The 20,187-nt window shown below is 39.4% G+C and overlaps 2 protein-coding genes across 4 annotated transcripts in view; one reads left to right on the top strand and one right to left on the bottom strand.

The window, feature by feature from the left end:
- Positions 1-20,187, bottom strand: part of ZHX2 (zinc fingers and homeoboxes 2) — a 193,475-nt gene that overhangs the window by 12,524 nt on the left and 160,764 nt on the right. The gene's annotated exons all lie outside the window — the stretch shown is intronic.
- Positions 1-20,187, top strand: part of ATAD2 (ATPase family AAA domain containing 2) — a 56,100-nt gene that overhangs the window by 6,775 nt on the left and 29,138 nt on the right. For all 3 annotated transcript variants that reach the window (XR_010067674.1, XM_063299639.1, XM_063299638.1), the window contains exons 4-15: positions 3,133-3,301; positions 4,568-4,661; positions 5,109-5,193; positions 6,168-6,278; positions 7,309-7,423; positions 8,902-9,009; positions 10,584-10,692; positions 11,071-11,186; positions 13,282-13,456; positions 13,531-13,619; positions 15,540-15,699; positions 17,591-17,681. Coding sequence is in view for 2 of the 3 variants with exons in the window: in XM_063299639.1 (XP_063155709.1) it covers positions 3,133-3,301; positions 4,568-4,661; positions 5,109-5,193; positions 6,168-6,278; positions 7,309-7,423; positions 8,902-9,009; positions 10,584-10,692; positions 11,071-11,186; positions 13,282-13,456; positions 13,531-13,619; positions 15,540-15,699; positions 17,591-17,681 (1,422 nt within the window). In the remaining variant the exon portion in view is untranslated. The remainder of the gene's footprint in view (positions 1-3,132; positions 3,302-4,567; positions 4,662-5,108; positions 5,194-6,167; positions 6,279-7,308; positions 7,424-8,901; positions 9,010-10,583; positions 10,693-11,070; positions 11,187-13,281; positions 13,457-13,530; positions 13,620-15,539; positions 15,700-17,590; positions 17,682-20,187) is intronic.

Raw genomic sequence — 20,187 nt, 5'->3', positions numbered from 1 at the left:
TCTGTGCATGGAGCAACTGGTTTCTGATGAACCATGTTCAAACTGAAAACAATGTACATTTCTAGTATTTTTGTTTGTATGAAAAAAGGCTATTTTTTTTCCAGGCAGAAGATGGGTGGCAAAGGGGAAGGAGGAAGGGAAGCCTCTCGGAAGATTGGGACTGCTGGAGACATGCTGTGATAGAAGTGGCTGAAGAGAGGGAGGAATTGGTTGATGGGTTCATGGGATATGCCCCTGGAGCTGCAGAGGGGAGGCAAGGAGCATTTTGCCTCAGTCCTGTCATTCTTGGCCCAGCTGGATATTGTTTCATCTGAAACATGGAACAAAGCATTTTGGGAATTGCTTGTGCCAAAATTTGGCTTTAGAGTTTTAAACTTATGAGTACATTGGTTAATAATCAATCTCCATGCTTCTTTTCATATTTTTGGATATACTTTTTTGTCCCCTTAGTATCTTCCTATATATTATTTTTAGCCTGTTGTACTAAAGCCTGTACCCTAGAACAGTGTTTCTTAAAGTGTGGTCCCAGGACCCCTGGGGTCCGGGAAATCAAAATTATTTGCCAGATATTGAAGATACTTGCAAAAAAATTTAGAATAATGTCACTCTTATTATTATTCATTAAAAATAGAGGTTTTTATTATATGAATGAATCAATTTTAATTTTTAATATGGTAAATGGCAGTAAATGTAACCCGTTCAAACAAAAGCGCTTTTGGGGTTCTCCATAATTTTTAAAGGTGGAAAGGGGTCCTGAGAGCAAAAAGTTTAAGAAACATGTTAATTTAAAGGGACTTAACACTGTAAATGAGTTTCTGAAAGGGAATTTGACAATAAAAACTTTCATAGGGTTTCATAGCTTTAGAAATTAGATTGAATCAGAGGTACAGTAATAATGAATTCTGCTTAGGAATAGAGGAGGCAGGAAATTTGTAAATGCTTTTAAGAAGTTTCAAAGAAACTTCACAGCAAAAAGCAAATGGCCAAAGTAAGAGGGATAAAGAATGTTATGGTCTAGAAAAAGTCTATGGTAGAGATACGGTGTTGAAACTGAAAAGTAGAGTCAAAGCTATCCACGGTTGATGAGGGTGAGAGATTGTGTGTGTGTGTGTGCCTGCCCACCTGCCTGCCTATTGCCCAAAGGGGCAATGGAGGCCAGAGCTTGTCCCTAATCCACCAAATGTTGACATCTCAGTGTATTCAAATAATAGCATAGCATTTCTTTATACAGATTAAGAAATGCATTCTTTTAAGTTTTGTGATTTAAGCTATCAGTCAAAAAAGTTTGGAATCTCTACTGCCTGAATGAGCAGAAATGTACAAGTAGTCCTTGCTTAATGACAAAATTTCCATCGCTAAGTGATGCAGTCATAAAGCATGATGTCACATGTCTGCATCACTTAGCAACAGCCATCCCCGCGGTCCCTCTTGCCACGGTTAAGTGAAAATCATGGGTCATTATGCAAGGACTTCACATGACTACAGCTTGTGACCTCCGGCCAGCTTCCCACAAGCAAAGTCAATGGGGGAGCCAGCTGGAAGTTGCAAGTCCTGGGCAGCATGCAAGCAGGCCAGAGGGCAGGTTAGTACTGCGGGGCGAGATGGGGCGGGGCTCGCTGTGGTGCTGTGAGAGTGTGTGGTCTGGGGAGAGGGGGCTGCGGCGCAAGTGTGTGCTATGGAGTAGGAGATCCTTGGGATCTCCTGCTGTAGTGGGGCTCCTGTTACACACACAAGCTCCCAGGTTTGGCTTATGGTCAATCACTCACAGACTCACAGCCGGTTGAGGCATGCAGATCTTGTCAGCCCCCCTTGCTTTCTACCTGGGTTTTCCAGATAGGTGCGGCTTGAGCAGACAAGACACGCAGCCCTGGTCAACAACTGGGAAGTAATTAGGGACACACACAAATAACTTTCAACTGAACATTGAGGCACACCAGGTTCTTTGAGATACACGGAGACCCAGTGAATTTAAAGGAACAGCAAAAGTTTACTGGTTACAAGGTGCATTGTGCATGCACTCACTCCCTCTCCCTCTCTCTCTCTCTCTCTCTCACACACACACACACACACACACACACACACACACTCATCCACACTTACCCACATCCAGCTTAGCTGCCAGGCACTAGCTAGAGGGACGGAAGCCACCAAGTCTGGATCCAAAGATGACTCAAGGAGTGGGCGGGCTTTGGGACCCCTTTTATCCCCAAAAGTCCTTGCTTTGTTGATTCACAAGTTTGGTAGCTCTAGGTGGGATTGGGGGTGGTGGTTCTCCATGTATTCAGGCCCAACTTTCTTTGCCTGGTTCAGGTGACATTTTTCCTTTGTTTCCTTAATTACTTGAGGGATCTTTTAGACAAGTTTCCTGGCTTTTGTCCTCTCTGCATAAATGTCTGCTCCATCTTTAGGTAATGGCAGCTTCAGCCTAGTCTCACACTCCTCAGGAAAAAAAGCAGCCGAAGTGACTTGCAACCTTCTCTGCCAGATTCTCCACTGGTTTTGCTTATGGGAAGCTGGCAGGGAAAGTCACAAATGGTGATCATGCGACTGGGATGCTGTAAGTGAGCTGGTTGCCAGGTGCTCAGATCATGACAGTGGGGGTGCTGCAATGGCTGGAACTTCAAAGACTGGTCCAAAGTACCACTTGTCCACCGCCATCACAACTTGGAATGGAAGTTTTCTGATTTCCCACCACCGTGGCAATCCTTACCACCTTGTGCTATGCCACTCAAGAAATTCCTTTTACAAGCAGGATAAGTCCACTTTGTGAAAGCTTACATAGAAGAGTGCAGTAGAAAAAGGGGATTGGAAAAGAAATGTACTCTTTTGGATACAAAGTTACTTCATTTTTGTGATGAATACCAAAGGTTTTTTTGTTTTGTTTTAATTGAGAAAGTCATTCTTAAACTCGGATGTAACTAATTAATTACTTGGATGAGGTGAAGGAAATGTTTGTCAAATTTACAGGTGTCTGTCAGATATTTGTCAAATTTACAGAATAGCTGTGTGACTTGAATACAAAAAGCTAAAAGCAGCATTAGGCTACATAAACAGAAGTATATATATTTATGAATTAATGTCTGTTCTTTTAATTTAGCAAACTAATAAAGAGAACTCTTTATTTTACTTTAGGAGCTGTAGTTCCTGTAACCAGGTCACTGAAAACAGGGGTAGATGTGAAGCCTGCAGAACATGTTGCAGAAGAAAATGGGGATGTCGAAGTCCGTCGCAGCTGCAGAATTAGACGAAGTCGCTATAGTACTATGAACCAGTCGGTTCTGTTTGACAGGCTAATTACAAAGTAAAGTTGTTCATCGTTTTCATGGCCTTTCCTCCATATAGTATTTATCAGCATTTTCTTGAATAAAACTGGCATGAACTCTTATGAACACGTGGGACATTGCTACCTCATTTCTGATTGTGGTTCTTGTATTTTGTGAAGGATTAGTACATCAAGAGGAATAACTTTAGCAGATAAGCCTGCAGTCCCAAGGAAGAATGGCTAGTTAGTAATGTCAGGAGGAGAGTTCTAGCATAACCTGTATTTTGAATGGAATTACTGCATTACACATTTGTGCCTTGCTGATATATGATTAAGTGAATACTAATTGAGAGCCCGTTTGGTGTAGTGGTTAAGGCATTGGACTAGAAACCGGGAGACTATGAGTTCTTGTCCCTCCTTAGGTACAAAGCCAGCTTGGTGACCCTGGGCCAGTCACTTTCTCTCAGCCCTAGGAAGGCAGCAATGGCAAACTTCTTCTGAAAAACCTTGCCAAGAAAACTGCAGGGACATGTCCAGGCAGTCTCCGAGAATCAGACACGATTGAATGGATTAGAAAAAAAAGATCTTTACACCATCTGACTTAAATAGGCTTCTAATAAAATAAAAATAAATAGGATGCTGGAATGCTCCAAAGCAAACACCAATCTCTAATTTGCTGATCTGAACATGGAATATTCTGGAGAACCCTGGAATATTCCACCACTACCCACTGACTGCTGTTCTGGGAGTAGTTTGGCACTTTTCTGAACTAAGTTCTCTGAATAGGAAGCAGTTGGAGATATCTTGAGGGCGGTTTTAGAATGTTCCTGGGTTTTGCACATCCACATTACTTAACTTCTGGTAAATGAGTGTTTATGACTAACCATACCCACCATGGTAACCATTTTCTGAGGGTACCCATCACGTGCTCTCAAAATTCCAGATATATCCCTATTGGAAAGATTACATACACCTACGCTACAATTTTATTTTTCACCCCAAAATGGCAGGAAATTTTGCTTTTAGTTTCTATGATGGAACAAGCTCCAAGAGCAAGGAAAGCGGGCAGAGCCTTCTGAAACGAACAGCACGCAAATAAAATAAGGGTATTGTAGCTTGTCTGTTGATGTACGCAGGCCTGTGTCTGCATTTTTCGGAAAGGAAAAAAAAAGGTCTACTTTACCATTAACTGAAAACACGGTATTATGGCATGGCATGCTTTGTTTAACTGATTTCTTTGTTGATATTGTTTTATTAAACGTTAAAAACATTTAAATCTTACTTAAATGTTGCATACTCTGTCAGTACTGCAGAAGCTGTACTACAAAAAATGGATGATATGAAGAAGATGCGCCGTAGACGAATGATGGAAGACCTTGTGTTCAATGGTAGGGAAGGGGTAAGTGCATGTTCCTATTGTGGAGATGCTAATATTTTTTATTGCTTTTGCTTTGATAAATAGACTATTTGAATGCAACCTGAGCAGATTGTGAGTCTTCAGAAGAGGCACTTTATAACAGCAGGAGTATTTTTTTTTCCAAATCACTAAACTAGATGTGCTATTTGTAAGGCTTTGGAAGCGGCTTCCAGTTATCCCTCTATCCTCACACTAGATCAGACCAAAGGCCACAAACACGCAGACAACCAGTAGTGGTTTCTGAAGCAACTGTGTGTGTCCTCAAATGCAGCTCAAAAAGATGTGCCTCTGGCATAACGAAACATCTCGTTCAGCAGATTTGCACAGTCCTAATAATTGTTTGGATCTGAATTACCATATCTACTGGAATTGATATGGAAGCATCATGTGATGTTGGATTACTTGAATGAGCTATTATGCTACTTCCAGGGAAACCTTGACATGTACTCAAGAGGGAAACCAGCTATCCAAAGAACCGATGAAGAAACCTCTGACAATCAGGATGGAAGTGCAGGTTATTGTGCTGCTTTTATTTCTTAGAACTGTGCTGTCATATTGTGAATAGTTGAAGTGTGTGTGTAAAGAGAGTGAGAGACATCCTTATAGGAAAATAAGTGAGAGTGCTACTCGTGTTTTGAATGAAACTTGAGAAGCATTTGGTTAGCTTCTATAGGAATAACTTAGTAGAATTGGCCTTGGTCCAATCACCACAGCTCTTATGAATCGATTTTCCAGAGTTTTCAAGTAACCAGTGGTGGTCCTCTCAGAGGATTCACCAAAACTTATATATTACACCTTTGTGTATGTCTGTGCACCTGCACCTGCACCTGCACCTGCACCTGCCTTTAAGGCAGTCTTGACTCCTGGCCAGTGCCTGGACAAGTCCCTGCAGGTGGTTGTTTTTTTTGTTTTTTTGTGCAAGATTTTCAGAAGTGGTTTACCATTACCTTCTTCCTAGGGCTGAGAGAAAGTGACTGGCCCAAGGTCACCCAGATTGTTTGTGCTTATGGTAGGACTAGGATTCATGGTCCCCCTCCATGGTCCCTTTAACCACTACACCAAATTGGCAAAACAATTTGTGATTTATTTCTTTAGAATCTCTTCCAAAGCACTGTGATTGCAGAGCCCTGGCAAAAACCATTTACTATTATTAAAACTAGAGATATCAATCCTAGCCCTACATTTTATCACTATGGTATGTTCTTTTTATGGAAAACCTGGGGAGAAAAGTAATGGTTTTTTCAGATATACTATCTCTTTCCCCCAGATCATTACTGAAGCTTTGAGGTGGCTTCAGATTGGATCTGCTTTGATTTGGACATTGAAAGTTGAATTTTTACAGGAAAAAAAAATAAAATTGATAATATATATGTATATGTTTCTAGTTGAAATAGATAATAAAATTACATGGAACAATTGTAAAATCTCATGTAGGTTCATAAGATTCTCCTTTTATTAAAGTTAGAGCAATTTATTTTCTTTAATTAGAATCTTCAGAAGAAGGTGAAGACCAGGAAGATGAAGATGGAGAAGAAAATCAGAAGCGCTATGATCTCCGACAGCGAAAAACTGTTGTACGTTATCAAGCCTCACCAGAAAGTAAGTTTCCTCTATACCATTCCTGGAAGTCTCATTTGTTTATTATAAATGTGGAAACTTCCAAGATCAAAATATCTCTTTAACGTGTGTTGATGTCAGACCAAACACCACCATATACTGAAGTTTTTTTCTGAGTTGAAGGCAAAAGGAGGCATTTTATTCCATGTTGTTCTGAGGTTCATGATTAGGTTTTTTATAAATACTCCAGGTTATGGAAACTTGGAAAAGGCGTTAGCCAGTAAACCAGCAGTTACAGATTCTGTTCCTTCTGCTGCTGTTTGGAGTTAAGGAGGATGAGGGTGAGGGAGAATTGGTTAAGCAGATATTCAAGGATTGAAAATACTGCTTTGGTCATAAGGAAAAAAGGCCTCTACTTGTCTGGTAAAAACTGCAGTTTTAAAATTCTTTTGTGGAAATTAGAGCTTGTGATTTGTAATGTTACATTGTTCCTGTGTGGTATGCTTTCTTTTTCATGGGAGATTTCCAAATGCAAAAGCATAATATGCTTGTGGATTTCACGCAGGGTTACCGGGCTTTGTGTTTGCAGGCCGGATCAAATGCAAAACTGTGTATTGTGCAACCATGTTAATTAGGAAGATGCTTCAAGCCTGTAACCAGAAAATTTTGGTTTTGCTTTTATAACCTTGATCATGGCTGTTACTTGGAAAAGTTTCATAGTGCTACAAATATGTTGTTTTGTTTTATTTTGTTTTGTTTTGTTTATTAAATTTTTATTACCGCCCATCTCCCCCCAAAGGAGGGACTCTGGGCAGTTTTGGTGGGAGGGTGCCATCTTAACATTATGCCATGGAGTTGTACATCTTTTTATTGTGTAACTTTTCAGCAGATGATGCCTGGATTTAATTTCTGACTGTTAAAAGGAATGAAGTTAACAAATGAACTTTTTTCTAATTAACATTAAGCATGCTTGTCTTTTTGTAAACAAATGGATGTTGCCACATGCTGTCTGATTCTTTATTGTAGAAGCAAGAATATTAACTTTAAAAAAATGCTTTGATACTGTTAACAGAGCCCAGGCATCAGAGGAAGCCTAAATTATTTTATGATGCAGCCTCTCCAGTAAGGCGAAGATTTCCCTTTAGTGCTGCAGGACCACGGAGCCCTTTCTGTAAAAAGATAAATAGGTATGTTTTTTGTGCAAGGTATTAACTTAAAGCAAGCTACCATGTTTCAAACCAACCTGTATAATTTGCAAGAGTTTAACATCATCATAAAAAGATCAGTTTAAATCTGAGAAATGCATCCCCACAGATTTTCAATATGTGCCATTATTAGCAATGCTTCAAATGTTCCTTGTACCCCATCATTATTAATTTAGCAAACAGTGATTATAGAATAAACTTCATTGTCCCATTGCTGTATGTTGCTTACTTGTAAGCACAAATACCAATCAGCATAAAGTAGGTAGAAATATGCTGGCTTTTTGTGAATCTTAATGAAGATAGTATCTGCGTTTAACCTGGTAATGTGTCTATATATAATGGCACATATTGAAAATCTGTGGGGATGCCTTTCTCAGATTTAAAATAATCATTTTATGATGTTAAACTCTTGCAAAGTATACAGGTTGGCTTGAAACATGGTAGCTTGCTTTAAGGTAAGCTGAAATCGTTTACCTCTGCAGTGTTCAGCTTTCAGTAGACTCAGAAGCTAATTTGTAGCTTTGATTTTGACTGAAAGCATTAAATGGTTTAATACCCAACATATACATCTAGAAAAAGTTATTTTCTACTTCAGTATTAAAGAAAAATCTAAGAAATTATGTGTTATATTTTGCTTGCTCTGAATCTTTTAACATTTTTTCTTGCTATCTAATAATACGATTTTGAAGATAAATAGATAAGATAACTTCCTGAAAAAGAAGTATAGGTAGTTCTTTCTTGCCAACGTCAGTTGGGACTGGCAACTCTGCCGCTAAGCAAGATGGTTGTAAAGTGAAAAATCATGTGACTGACCAACTTAGGGCAGTTCATCAGTTCCAGCTGCAGTCATTAAGCGAATCACCCGTGGTTGTTAAGTGCGATGTCATGTGACTGCAACTTGTGACTTCCTGCTGGCTTCCCCATTGACTCTGCTTGTTGGAAGCCGGCTGTGAAGGTCGCAAATGGCGATCACATGACTGGAGCGCTAAGACTGGTGTAAATGTGCGCTGGTTGCCAAGCACCTAAATCATGATCACGTGACGGTGGGGACACTGATGGCCGCAACTTCAAGGACTGGTTGTAACTTCAAATGGTCACTAAGCGAGGACTACCTGCATGTTCTCTTTATAATGCAGTTTTCAAGAGAGAATGATTTGGTAAATTGGTTTACACATTGTGCAGAGTCAAATTTCAGTTTGTTAGTTGGTTTAAATTAAAATTATGCTGTGCTTGTCATTCTGACAAATACTTAGAATGTTTGTCAGAGTGAATAACCACAACTATGTATCCAGCCAAGACAGGTGCATGCAGGAAATCTAACATATGGGTTCCAAGTACAATTTCTCCTTATTTTCCTACCCAGCTCACCCACTCATATCCACACTCATATTCAGCATATATTTGCTAATATATTAATATTTGCAATACATGCATATTCATATTTATTTTTTAAAAAATAGACGAAAGCATGCAATTCATAATAGTGATTCCACATCTTCGTCATCATCTGATGACGAGCAACGTTTTGAGAGACGAAGGAAGCGAAGTCGCAACAAAGCACTGAGCAGGTATTCACTCAAAACTGGTGGTGTATCTTTTCCAGAGATTAAATTGGGCGATTGTGTATAAAATACTATCAGTGAGAAAATGGTGGATTCTAACTTTCCATAATTAAATATATCTTGCTACCAGGATTTAACAGTTGTTCGTCACATTGGACTTGTACAGTAACTGATACATAAAGCAAGGTAGTTTAACGTTAACTAGACAACCCATGACCCATTAGGTCATCCTTTCAGAGATACTTCCTCACCTAAACAGAGAAACAGGATGACCTTGGGCGGGCAAAAAAGCAGTGGGAGTGGGGGCAACTTGCAGCTTCCTGCTGGCTTCCCCACTGACTTTGTTTGTGGGAAGCTGGCAGGGAGGGTCGACAATCATGATCGAGTTTAGACTTCCTGCTGGCTTCCCCACTGACTTGTGGGAAGCTGGCAGGGAGCGTTGGAAATGTTTGTCACGTGACCATGGCTGACTGGCAGTGAAGTGCTGAAGCAGCCACAACTTTGCCAAATTTCAGGATGAGATTTTGGATGCATTCTGTAAGTTAGCCCATTTGAGGTACCTTGCTTGAAAAATTGTTGCCCTATGATGCACCATTTCACCCAATTGAAGGTTTATTTATTTAATTTTATTTATTTATCATATTTTTATCACTGCCCATCTCCCCCACATGGGGGACCCTGGGCGGTTCACAGTAAAAACAATTTAAAATTCAATAAAATTATAAATAATACTAATATTTCAATAAATATAAAATACAATAAAATCCAAATAAGGGCAGATCAATTCAACCCAGAAGGGATAAGTCCCTGCAGGGCTGGGGAACTAACCAGCCCCAGGAATGGCTTTCCCTCTCCCCACTCCAAGCATGGTGACAAAACCAGGTTTTCAGCTGTTTTCTGAAGTCCAGAAGAGGGGGGGCTAACCGTATTTCCAGGGGAAGGATGTTCCAAAGGGCAGGAGCTACTCCAGAGAAGGCCCACCTCCTGGACCCCGCCAGATGGAATTGTCTTGCAGACAGGGTCTGTAGCATGCCCTCTCTGCATGACCAGGTGGGACGGGTTGATGTGACGGGTGAGACGGTCCCTTAGGTAACCTGGCCCCATGCCATGTAGGGCTTTAAACGTGATAACCAACACCTTGAATTGGACCGGGAAGCAAACTGGCACCCAATGCAGCTCGTGGAGCAGCGGAGTTATACGTGCTGATCTTGAAGCACCTAAAATCATCCACGCAGCCGCATTTTGCACCGGCTGTAGCTTCCTGATACTCTTCAAGGGTAGCCCCATGTAGAGTGCATTATAGTAGTCTATATAGGAGATGACCAGGGCATGAGTGACCATTCGAAGGGCCTCTCACTCCAGGAAGGGGCGTAACTGGTGCACAACACGAAGTTGCGCAAAGGCCCTCCTGGCCACGACTGCCATCTGCTCTTTGAGAAGGTTATAGACAGTCACAAGAGTTTTAGTAGTATATAGATTGTGAAGTTACATCTATTTGTTTTTCATGGTTTTTAACCTTGGCTAAATTAATTTTCACTTTCCACTTTGACACTTTTAACAACTATTGATTCTCATATTAGGTGCCTTCCACTAAATTTTCAAAAAGATGAGTTGAAGGGAATCCACAGAGATCGAATGAAAATTGGAGCAAGTCTGGCTGATGTTGACCCAATGCAAATAGACACTTCAGTAAGGGTTTAATGCTTTGGTTTCTTACATAAAAATTGGATGTAGATGACTTTCTCTTTAAAATCAACATATCTCTTGATTGATTGATTGAATGTGTGACATCAAGTCATTTTTTACTCCTAGCAACCTCATAGATAGATTGAGCTCTTCTTTAGCATTCTGGTAATAAGCTTAAAAGACATCTTTAAAGGACATAAAAGACATAAATCTTTAGCTTTAACTTTTAGCTATGATTTTTATTTATTTATTTATTCATTCATTCATTCATTCATTCATTCATTCAAATTTAATTACCACCCATCTCCCCCAAAAGAGGGATTTGGGGCGGTTTGCAATAAAATTTTATGGTTTTCATTTGTCAACTATCTCCTTTTTTAGGTACGATTTGATAGTGTGGGTGGACTCTCTGATCATATTTCAGCTTTAAAGGAGATGGTAGTTTTCCCACTACTTTATCCAGAAGTGTTTGAGAGATTCAAGATTCAGCCTCCAAGGTAGTACTTTAATTTAAATTATTTTATTTTATTGGAAGTGAAAGTCTTTTTAAAATGCGTACTTTCTTGAGATAGATAGTTTCTTGAGACCTTTACACAAGAGCACTTCTTAATAATTATCATTTTGATATACTGTTTAGATCAGCTTGTGTAGCAAATTAAAATTGACAAGGTTTACTGTTTGTATGAAAGTAAACATGAGTTCTGAGTTTATATTGAGTGTTTAAAAGAGTTACCCAAGCTTTAAAAAAACCTGGAAGTGTCCTTGAATTATTTTTGTATAAAGTTTTGTAATTTCAAAATTATAAGCTTATTTATAGCCGGACTTCCACAAGAGATAATGCAAAATATAAACACATCGTAATTAAGAAACACCAAATTACAAATCAGCAAATAAGAAATTACACTATTTACAAAGGTTAAGAAGTTGGAGTAATTATTGGAGCTGAGAGCATGTAAATATAGCAGCCAAAAGGAAAGTACCAAATACAAAAGAAAATACGCCATTAAAAAAAAATAAAATATCTAGACGAGGGAGCTGTCCTAAATGCTACGTATGGGCTTTGCATTTGTTCATAGCCTTTGTCAGGGAACTGTTGTTCGGGATAGCTTTAGTTGGACCACCATCACTCTCAGCATCCCCCTAGCAGTTACGCAGACGTTCCTCTTACATATTAGTAAGCACATAAAAGTACGTATTAGCTTCATTGTTGGGGACATTCTCTGACTCCTTAAAGAAAGAAGCTATTGGTTTCTGCTATTCTTTTTTCATGTTTGTTTATCCTATCGTGGGAAGTTCATTCATATTGTCTTCTTCTGAAGAGCCATAGAGATTCATTAAATGCTGCAGCCAATCGATGGTTCGGGTTTCAGTTCACTCTGAGGCACATACTGTGATGTCTGCACCTGCTCCTAGAATTCTTGAAATCAGATAAGGATGCATGTCAAAAACCTGTGGGTTATTTCAACAGCGAATTAACATAGCAAAGCATATTGCTCGCTGCAGATCTGAAACTTGGATTGTTGCTGTTACTCTGCAGGGCCGTGCTTGATTGTAAATTGTGAGGCTGGTTTTTATTGAATAACTCACTGTCAATGCAGAAGGCTTGTTAATGCTAAGAGAAAGGATAACATAGTATTCAGAAAACTGAAATGACAGTACATAAGATAGAGATGATTAAAGTTGCTAGCTGCTTTATTCTTGGTAGCATGCATGGTTCTATTGCTGTAATTTACTTTTCTTTCATGATCCTTTCTGTAATTGTGGCAAACAGTCTGTTGCTTAGTGTCCAAATGCACCACTGCCATCTCTGAGTTCTGACCTCATAAAAGAGGAAGTTCACAAAATTCTGCAACACAGCTTTTGACTCTATAATCATGGACAAGGATTTCCCCTTGGTGTCTGGTTTGTTAAACTAGAACCTAGAAATTTGGGAATCTGTTACAGGAAATTCATAGGTCCTTAACTACAATCTTCAAATGCCCAGTGGAATTTCAGATGGAGACGATAATGGGGATTTTCTGAGATCCCCCAGTTAGGTACATGTAAAACCTAGCATTCTGGGAAGTTCTGGAATGTTCAATTTCTCTTCCAGATTGTGTTTATCTGACTGACCGACAATTGGGTCAGTGGTTTTCCAGAAGTTAAACTTCAAAACAAGAAGCAGGATTTCTTTCAGTACAGATGATTAACTTCTGGAAAACTGCTAGAGCAACACTGAAACAGCAAAAGGTAACTTGGGGGCATCAATATCCCCAACTATCTCTGCTGCTGCAAGTAATAAAATCTCGTTTCTTAAGGTTTTGATAGAGCCAGTGATTATATTCTTTTGTCTGTGAGAAAGTGTGCCCTGAGCCTGCTGCATTTTTTCACCATTGAGGATAAGATTATTAATTAGCATGCTCATATCTCCAGGTTCACAGGCACCAATATTTATCAATAAGAACATCAGTGTAATAAGTTCCGTACTATTCGTGTGCTGCTTCTGGGTTTTTCTTAAAAATCTGGTTAGCAAAATCCTTATGAGGAAGTGTAAAATGATTAGGTATAGTATGCTGAGATAATTACTTTAACTGCAAGTTTGAATTCTTACAGGGGCTGCCTCTTCTATGGTCCACCAGGTACTGGAAAAACACTTGTTGCCAGGGCACTTGCTAATGAGTGCAGTCAAGGAGACAGAAGAATAGCATTTTTCATGAGAAAAGGTGCTGATTGTCTCAGTAAATGGGTAGGCGAATCTGAGCGACAGCTTCGTCTGCTATTTGATCAGGTAATTTTGCTTTCTTTGTGTGTTGTGTTCTGTATAGCTATTTGAATCGTAATTAATTTGAACTTCTCTTTTAGGCCTTCCAGATGCGTCCTTCAATTATATTCTTTGATGAGATAGATGGCCTTGCTCCTGTACGGTCCAGTAGACAAGATCAGATTCACAGGTATGCACTTTGTAATTAAATACTATAGTTCTTCAAAATTTATTTGAACTTAAATATGACTTGGGTTAAAAGATTGTAAAGGATAACCTGCCTTGGATCCAATCTATTTTGAGAAAGCTAGGACAGATATAGTTAAAATGAATAAGTATGTAAACCTAGTATTTAGTTATTTGCCCACATACTAAATAGCAGTTCTTTTTATCAAGTAATATGCATGTTCCAAAATCTTGTAGGTTTTTCTTTGATTCATTAAAAATATAGGAACAAAATAATGTTGCAAAAGAAAAGTACATTACGCCTGCCATTTCCTTTACAGTCTAATATTATTTTAATAATAATTATATGAAATGCTTTTACCATTGTAACTAGCCCTGAAAAATATGTAGCTTGAACAAGATTGAATCCCCTACTTCTTCCACTTGGTAACTAGATTTAGATTTTATTAAATCAGGTCTCACATCAGTAGAGTTAATTTTTTTTTTTTGTTTGACTCAAAGCTTCATTTGAATTTTAATACTATATACTACTGTGTATACTGGAAATAGCTTTACACTACAGCCTTGAGCTTATGGATATATACAGCCTTCCATGAGCATACAGATAGTCATTAGTTAACGACCATTCCTTGAAGACCATTCAACGACCAAGATTACAAGGGTGCTTGAAATACGATGCTGAAAAAATGTAGCTCCCCCATAGTCAGGTGATCAAAATTTGGGGGCTTGGCAGCCTGTCCACGCTTATAACATCAGGGGCACTGCAACTCCCCCTACCCGCCCATCTCCCATCTATGCCCTTTTGGCCACCCTGCACCCTGCCTTGTGGGGTGGCAAGTCTCGGCAAATGGCAGCATTCGTTCGTGCTCCAGCATTTGCCTGCTCCCCCCCAAGCAGCAGCATTCATTCGCTCCCCAGCTGTCTTTTCTCCCAGTTCTCTGCACCACCCTTTCTCCTTTTGTGCCCAGCTTGCGAAGCAGAAGCACTTGGCTCCCTGTGCTTTGTTTTCAGACCCAGCTTCTCTGGCAAACACGTGGCTCCCTGAGCCTTCCAATTCAGTAACATTGCCTTTTTAAAACATTTCTTCCCAAATGGGATGAAGACTTAGATTCAAATCCTCAATCAGTCTTAAAGCATAAACCCAGATTCCTGGAAGGAAACTGGGAGCCAGTGCAGCTTGCTCAACAAAGGTGTAATGTGGGCAAACCTAGGAACACCCAATACTGGGTGTGCCACTGCATTCTGGACCAGTTGTAGCTCCTGAATGGTCTTCAAGGGCAGCCCTACATAAAGTGTATTTTAGTAATCCAAACAGGAAGTGACTAAGGTGTGAGTAACCATGAGCAAGGCCTCCTGGTCCCGGAAAGGGCGCAATTGGCACAGAAGATGGCTATGTGCAAAGGCCCCCCCAGCCATGGCTTCCCCCTGCTGATCGAGCAGGAGCCTTGAGTCCAGGAGGACCCCAAAATTGCACACCAACTTGGTCCAGGGAAGTGCAACCCAATCCACATTCAAAGATGACAAGTCACCAGACCCTGGGGGGCCAAAAATCCAGAGCCACTCCATCTTGCTAGGGTTGAGCCAAATTTGTTTCCTCCCCATCCAGACCCTCACAGCCTCCAGGCATTTGGTCAGCGCTGCATCATGGCCATTCCTGCAGTGCTTGGATTGGCCTCTACCTGGAGATGAACATGGAATTAGTAAACATATTAACAGCATTTATTTATTTATACAGATTTGCTTTATGTCCTGGTCTTTTCTGGAAGAGTCCCTCTGACATGCCATGCAAAGCCAAATACAGAACTTTGCCTGAAAAAGGTTGTGTGGCCTTGCTCTAAAGTCACTTTTCTGGGGCATATAAAATAAGTCTTTTTGGATTCTAGCCATATAAAGGATAACATCATTTTTTAATTTTGTTTTTAAGTTCAATTGTGTCCACGTTGCTTGCACTGATGGATGGATTAGACAATAGAGGTGAGATTGTGGTGATTGGGGCTACGAACAGATTGGATTCTATAGATCCTGCTTTGAGAAGACCTGGACGTTTTGACAGAGAATTCCTGTTTACATTGCCAGATAAAGATGTAAGAAATTCCACTACTTATGAATAATTAGCTTTAGCTTACTGAGATGGAGCACTGTATAGAGCAGTAAATATTAGGGCGTGCAGAACAGCATCTGAGTCTAAATCAGTCCTTCAGTTAGGGATTGGAATGTGCAGCATTCATTTGAATTGAACTGAATGTCTATAGTTGTTATTGTGACAAAAGAATCAAGTTAATGCTGTGCAGAGTGAGATAGTACTGTGCTTCTAATAAATATATATTCATTTGTTCTGTTTTATTTTTTATTTGGTCCCTCACCATAAATCAATAAAGTAAGCTTATGCATTCTCTTCTGCTCTGCCATCCACTGCATGCCTGCTTCTCTTTAATATTTAAATGAAAACCTCTCCAGTCCAAAAGATCCAAGGCAGTAGGCAGCATCAACATCCAACACTTAGTGATTTTGAGGGAAGGGGCACCCAACTCTTTGATTGTAGATCTGCTGCATGTTCTTCTTAAATTTGCTGCTGAAAGGGATCTCCTCCCAAGGAGAAAAGTTCTTTTGTTTTGCCTCCTAGAAGAGTTAACTCTGTCCTGTTAGCTCTATCAGTCTACTAATCAAAAAATGTAATGCATCAGATTGAAATATGTTCCACTGTAATTAGTAGAATGGTTTTGTGAAATGCTTAAAAATTAATCTTAATGTGATAAAATAATTACCTGGTGCTGACCCTACTTTGAATGTCCTAAAAACTATTTACTTAGAAATAACCATTAAAATCTAGTTTATGAAGAAAATAATTAGTCTAAAAAAGAAATCCGAAGGGCATCATGGGTTATTGGCTTATACCAGAATTCCATCTAGCTCTGTATCTTCGTTACCACTGTGGGTAATTAAATACCTTTGGGAAGACCACAGACAATTCTGTCTTGCTCCTGAACAACAGGTACTCAGTCTTATACTGCTTCTACACTTGGAAATTATATATAGCTATCATAATTACACTTAAAACAGAGAATAGTCCTAGTGTTATCTGTTACTCATTTAAACCATTGTAATTCCTCCTAAAACTTCCCATTTGTTGTATTTTACTATGCTAAATAAGGGACGCGGTGGCGCTGCGGGTTAAACCGCTGAGCTGCTGAGCTTGCCGATTGGAAGGTCGGCGGCTCGAATCCGCGTGACGGAGTGAGCTCCCATTGCTAGTCCCAGCTCCTGCCAACCTAGCAGTTCGAAAACATGCAAATGTGAGTAGATTAATAGGTACCGCTTCAGCGGGCAGGTAACGGCGTTCCGTGTAGTCATGCTGGCCACATGACCACGGAACTGTCTATGGACAAACGCCGGCTCTTTGGCTTTGAAATGGAGGTGAGCACCGCCCCCTAGAGTCAGACATGACTGGACTTAATGTCAAGGGAAACCTTTACCTTTACTTTACTATGCTAAATAAAATTATATATAATTGAAATAATCATTTTTTGTTTTGTTCCCGTTATTCTAAAGTGTAAGCCTGTTGAACTTTTCATATTCCAAGTACTGTATCATATTGTGGATTTACATAATGGGCTTATAATACTAGCAGTGCCATTTTTCAGTCCTCTTTAAAATAATATTGGAGCCGTTTCTCATAGCTGCTGCACCTGCTATTCTTTTGCTTATTTCTCTAGTTTGAGAGAGATTTCTGAAAAATTTCACTGTCCATTTGACTTTTTATCTTCCACAAAGATGAAAATAACATATAAAGCTTGCATTCTGCTACCTTTTTCCAAAGTCATTTCGTTCAACAATTATATTGAAGAGTATAGTAGCTTTCCTCTGTTTAAGGATCTGGTGTTAATGTAAGCATAGAGCATTTGTGGATGGGAACTGGAGTAGTTGAAAGGTATCTAAAGATTTAAACTTAAAAGTTTTTTTTAATTGTGTTTCTAGGCAAGAAAGGAGATCCTTAAGATCCATACACGAGAATGGACCCCTAAGCCATCAGAAATGTTTCTGCAAGAGGTAGCTGAAAAATGTGTTGGTAAGAACAGGAATTCAAAATACTTTGCATGACCCATTTTCAAAGAATATTGTTTTGTGTGGTTGCTTGGAAATGTAGCTTTACATATTCTGCTTTGAGCTGATTTTTGTAATTATTTAGAATATATACAGGTACTTGCATATGTACTTGCACAAGTTAATGGCAAGCATCTTCTCTGAGAACCTATTTTTGTGTAGTGATTAAGGTGCTGGATTAGAAACTGCGGGACCCTAAATTCTGGTCCTCCTCTAGACATGAAAGCCAGCTGAGTATCTTTGAGCCAGTTTTTTTCTCAGCCCAACCCACCTCACAGAGTGGTGGTTGTGGGGAAAATAGGTGGGAACGTTACGTGTGCTGCCTTGAGGTGTACAGAATAAAGTTGGGCTATAAATATAGCATATATATAGCATAAAATATATAGCATATATTTATAGCATATAAATAATAACTGTTGATTCTCCTTAAATCCAGTAATAACTACTTGTTCCATAAGCAATTGGTTCCACTTTTCATGTGCTTTTGTTGTAAAGATTTTTCCTAGTATTAGCTGGAAATTGGCAACATGCATCCCAGGCTCAGAATAATTTCAACCAAGGTTTGCTGAAGTTTGTCTTAAAGAAAAATCTGGGGTTTTTTAGAAAAAAAAAAAATAGGGCAAGAGATACAGTTTAAATGATTAGTAGTTAAGAAAGGTTTAAAAAAAAATCACAGGCATGCAAAATTGCTAGGAAATGCACGCTGATCAAAGGGAAGAACAACAGATCCTATCTTATTTGAATCACGCTCCATTCCTGGTGATTTCACAGACACAGTCATGAAGTTTTCTTGGGAACAATATGGAAACGATTGGCCATTGCCACCTTCTGAGATTTTTTTTCAAATTTCCAGTATTGCCTAAAGCCCTAGCATTTTTTGATGATTGCTTATCCAAGTTGTAACCAGGTCTGATCCTGCTTAGCTTTTTATGATTAACCAAGGTTGCCTGGGTACTTTGACCTTACTGGCTGGAAGAATGGAGTAGAGCACAAAAGAATTGTGGAATTTCAGAGAACTATTTATAGCTGGCTTTGAAGAACTACTGTAGGACATAATGGATTTAAGGGTACATTCACTGTGAAATTGCATACATAATTCTGTTGGATGCACTAGGTAGTTAAAGAAGAATCTGCCAAATGTTACAGTATAAAATTGAACAGATGATGCAGTCAGTAAGTCTAATCTGCTCAAGAAATTCATGTGCTTTTTTACTTAGTGGAATTTCTAATAGGGCAGCTCCTCTAACTCCTTCCATTTTTAATTCAAGCAGTTAGTGTCGGGCAGAAAGCACTACTTGTATGTTTCTACTCTTTATGCTTAGTATCAAATGCTATTGCATCTCTACTTCCTTGATAGAAATCTAGATTGTAGCAAAGAACAGTGTATGTACCCCTGCCAAACAGTTGAAAAAGGTGTCTGGGACAAAGCTTAAATCTTACAGCCTGGTTTCAGTCTTCCACATTGCACTGACATCCTTGCCTCTCAAGACTGCTTTCCAAAGCACTGTCTTCTCTTAGATACATTGTCAGCAATGGGTATTATCAGTAACTGAAGAATTGTCCTCATAGTCCAAAGTGTTTTGCATTGCTGTCCACTTTCCGGAAACATTTTAATGAAATAGGAAAAGCAATGTAATATTTGCCCCCCCAAATGGTAAGAAAGCTAAGATCTGACTGATACTTGAACTGCTAAGAATCCCTTTCCAAATTGTTTAAATCCACTGATGTAAGAAAGGGCTGTGATAAATCATTGTCATGTTAAATAAAGTATTCAGGTATTCTAGTAGTATCTTGTTTGTGTATATGTACAAATATGAAAAAAGGAAGTTTACTATAAACTTACTTTAAAAAAAAAAAGCCAGTTTGGTCTAGTGGTTAAGGTGCTGGGCTAGAAACTAGGAGACTGACAGTTCTAGTCCCGCCTTAGGCATGAAAGCTGGCTGGGTGTCCTTGGGCCAGTCCCTCTCTCTCAGCCCAACTCACTTCACAGGGTTGCTGTTGTGGGAAAAATAGGAGAAGGAAGGAGTATTAGGTATATTCACTGCCTTGAGTTATTTATAAAGATAATAAAGGTGGGAAATAAATAAATAAAAATAATTGGTTGATTTGGAGAAGTGAATAGCTTTGAATTGCGAAGATTACTGCAGATGCTGACTGCAGTCAGGAAATCAGAAGACGCTTAATCCTTGGGAGAAGAGCAATGACAAATCTCGATAAAATAGTCAAGAGCAGAGACATCACGCTGACAACAAAGGTCCGCATAGTTAAAGCAATGGTGTTCCCCGTAGTAACATATGGCTGCGAGAGCTGGACCATAAGGAAGGCTGAGAGAAGGAAGATCGATGTTTTTGAACTGTGGTGTTGGAGGAAAATTCTGAGAGTGCCTTGGACTGCAAGAAGATCAAACCAGTCCATCCTCCAGGAAATAAAGCCAGACTGCTCACTGGAGGGAATGATATTAAAGGCTAAAC

The sequence above is a fragment of the Candoia aspera genome, chromosome 3 (genome assembly GCF_035149785.1).
Source record: "Candoia aspera isolate rCanAsp1 chromosome 3, rCanAsp1.hap2, whole genome shotgun sequence".
Classification (NCBI taxonomy): Eukaryota; Metazoa; Chordata; class Lepidosauria; order Squamata; family Boidae; genus Candoia; species Candoia aspera.
The sequence above is the reverse complement of the archived record's forward strand: the minus strand, read 5'-3'. Positions and strand labels throughout refer to the sequence as shown.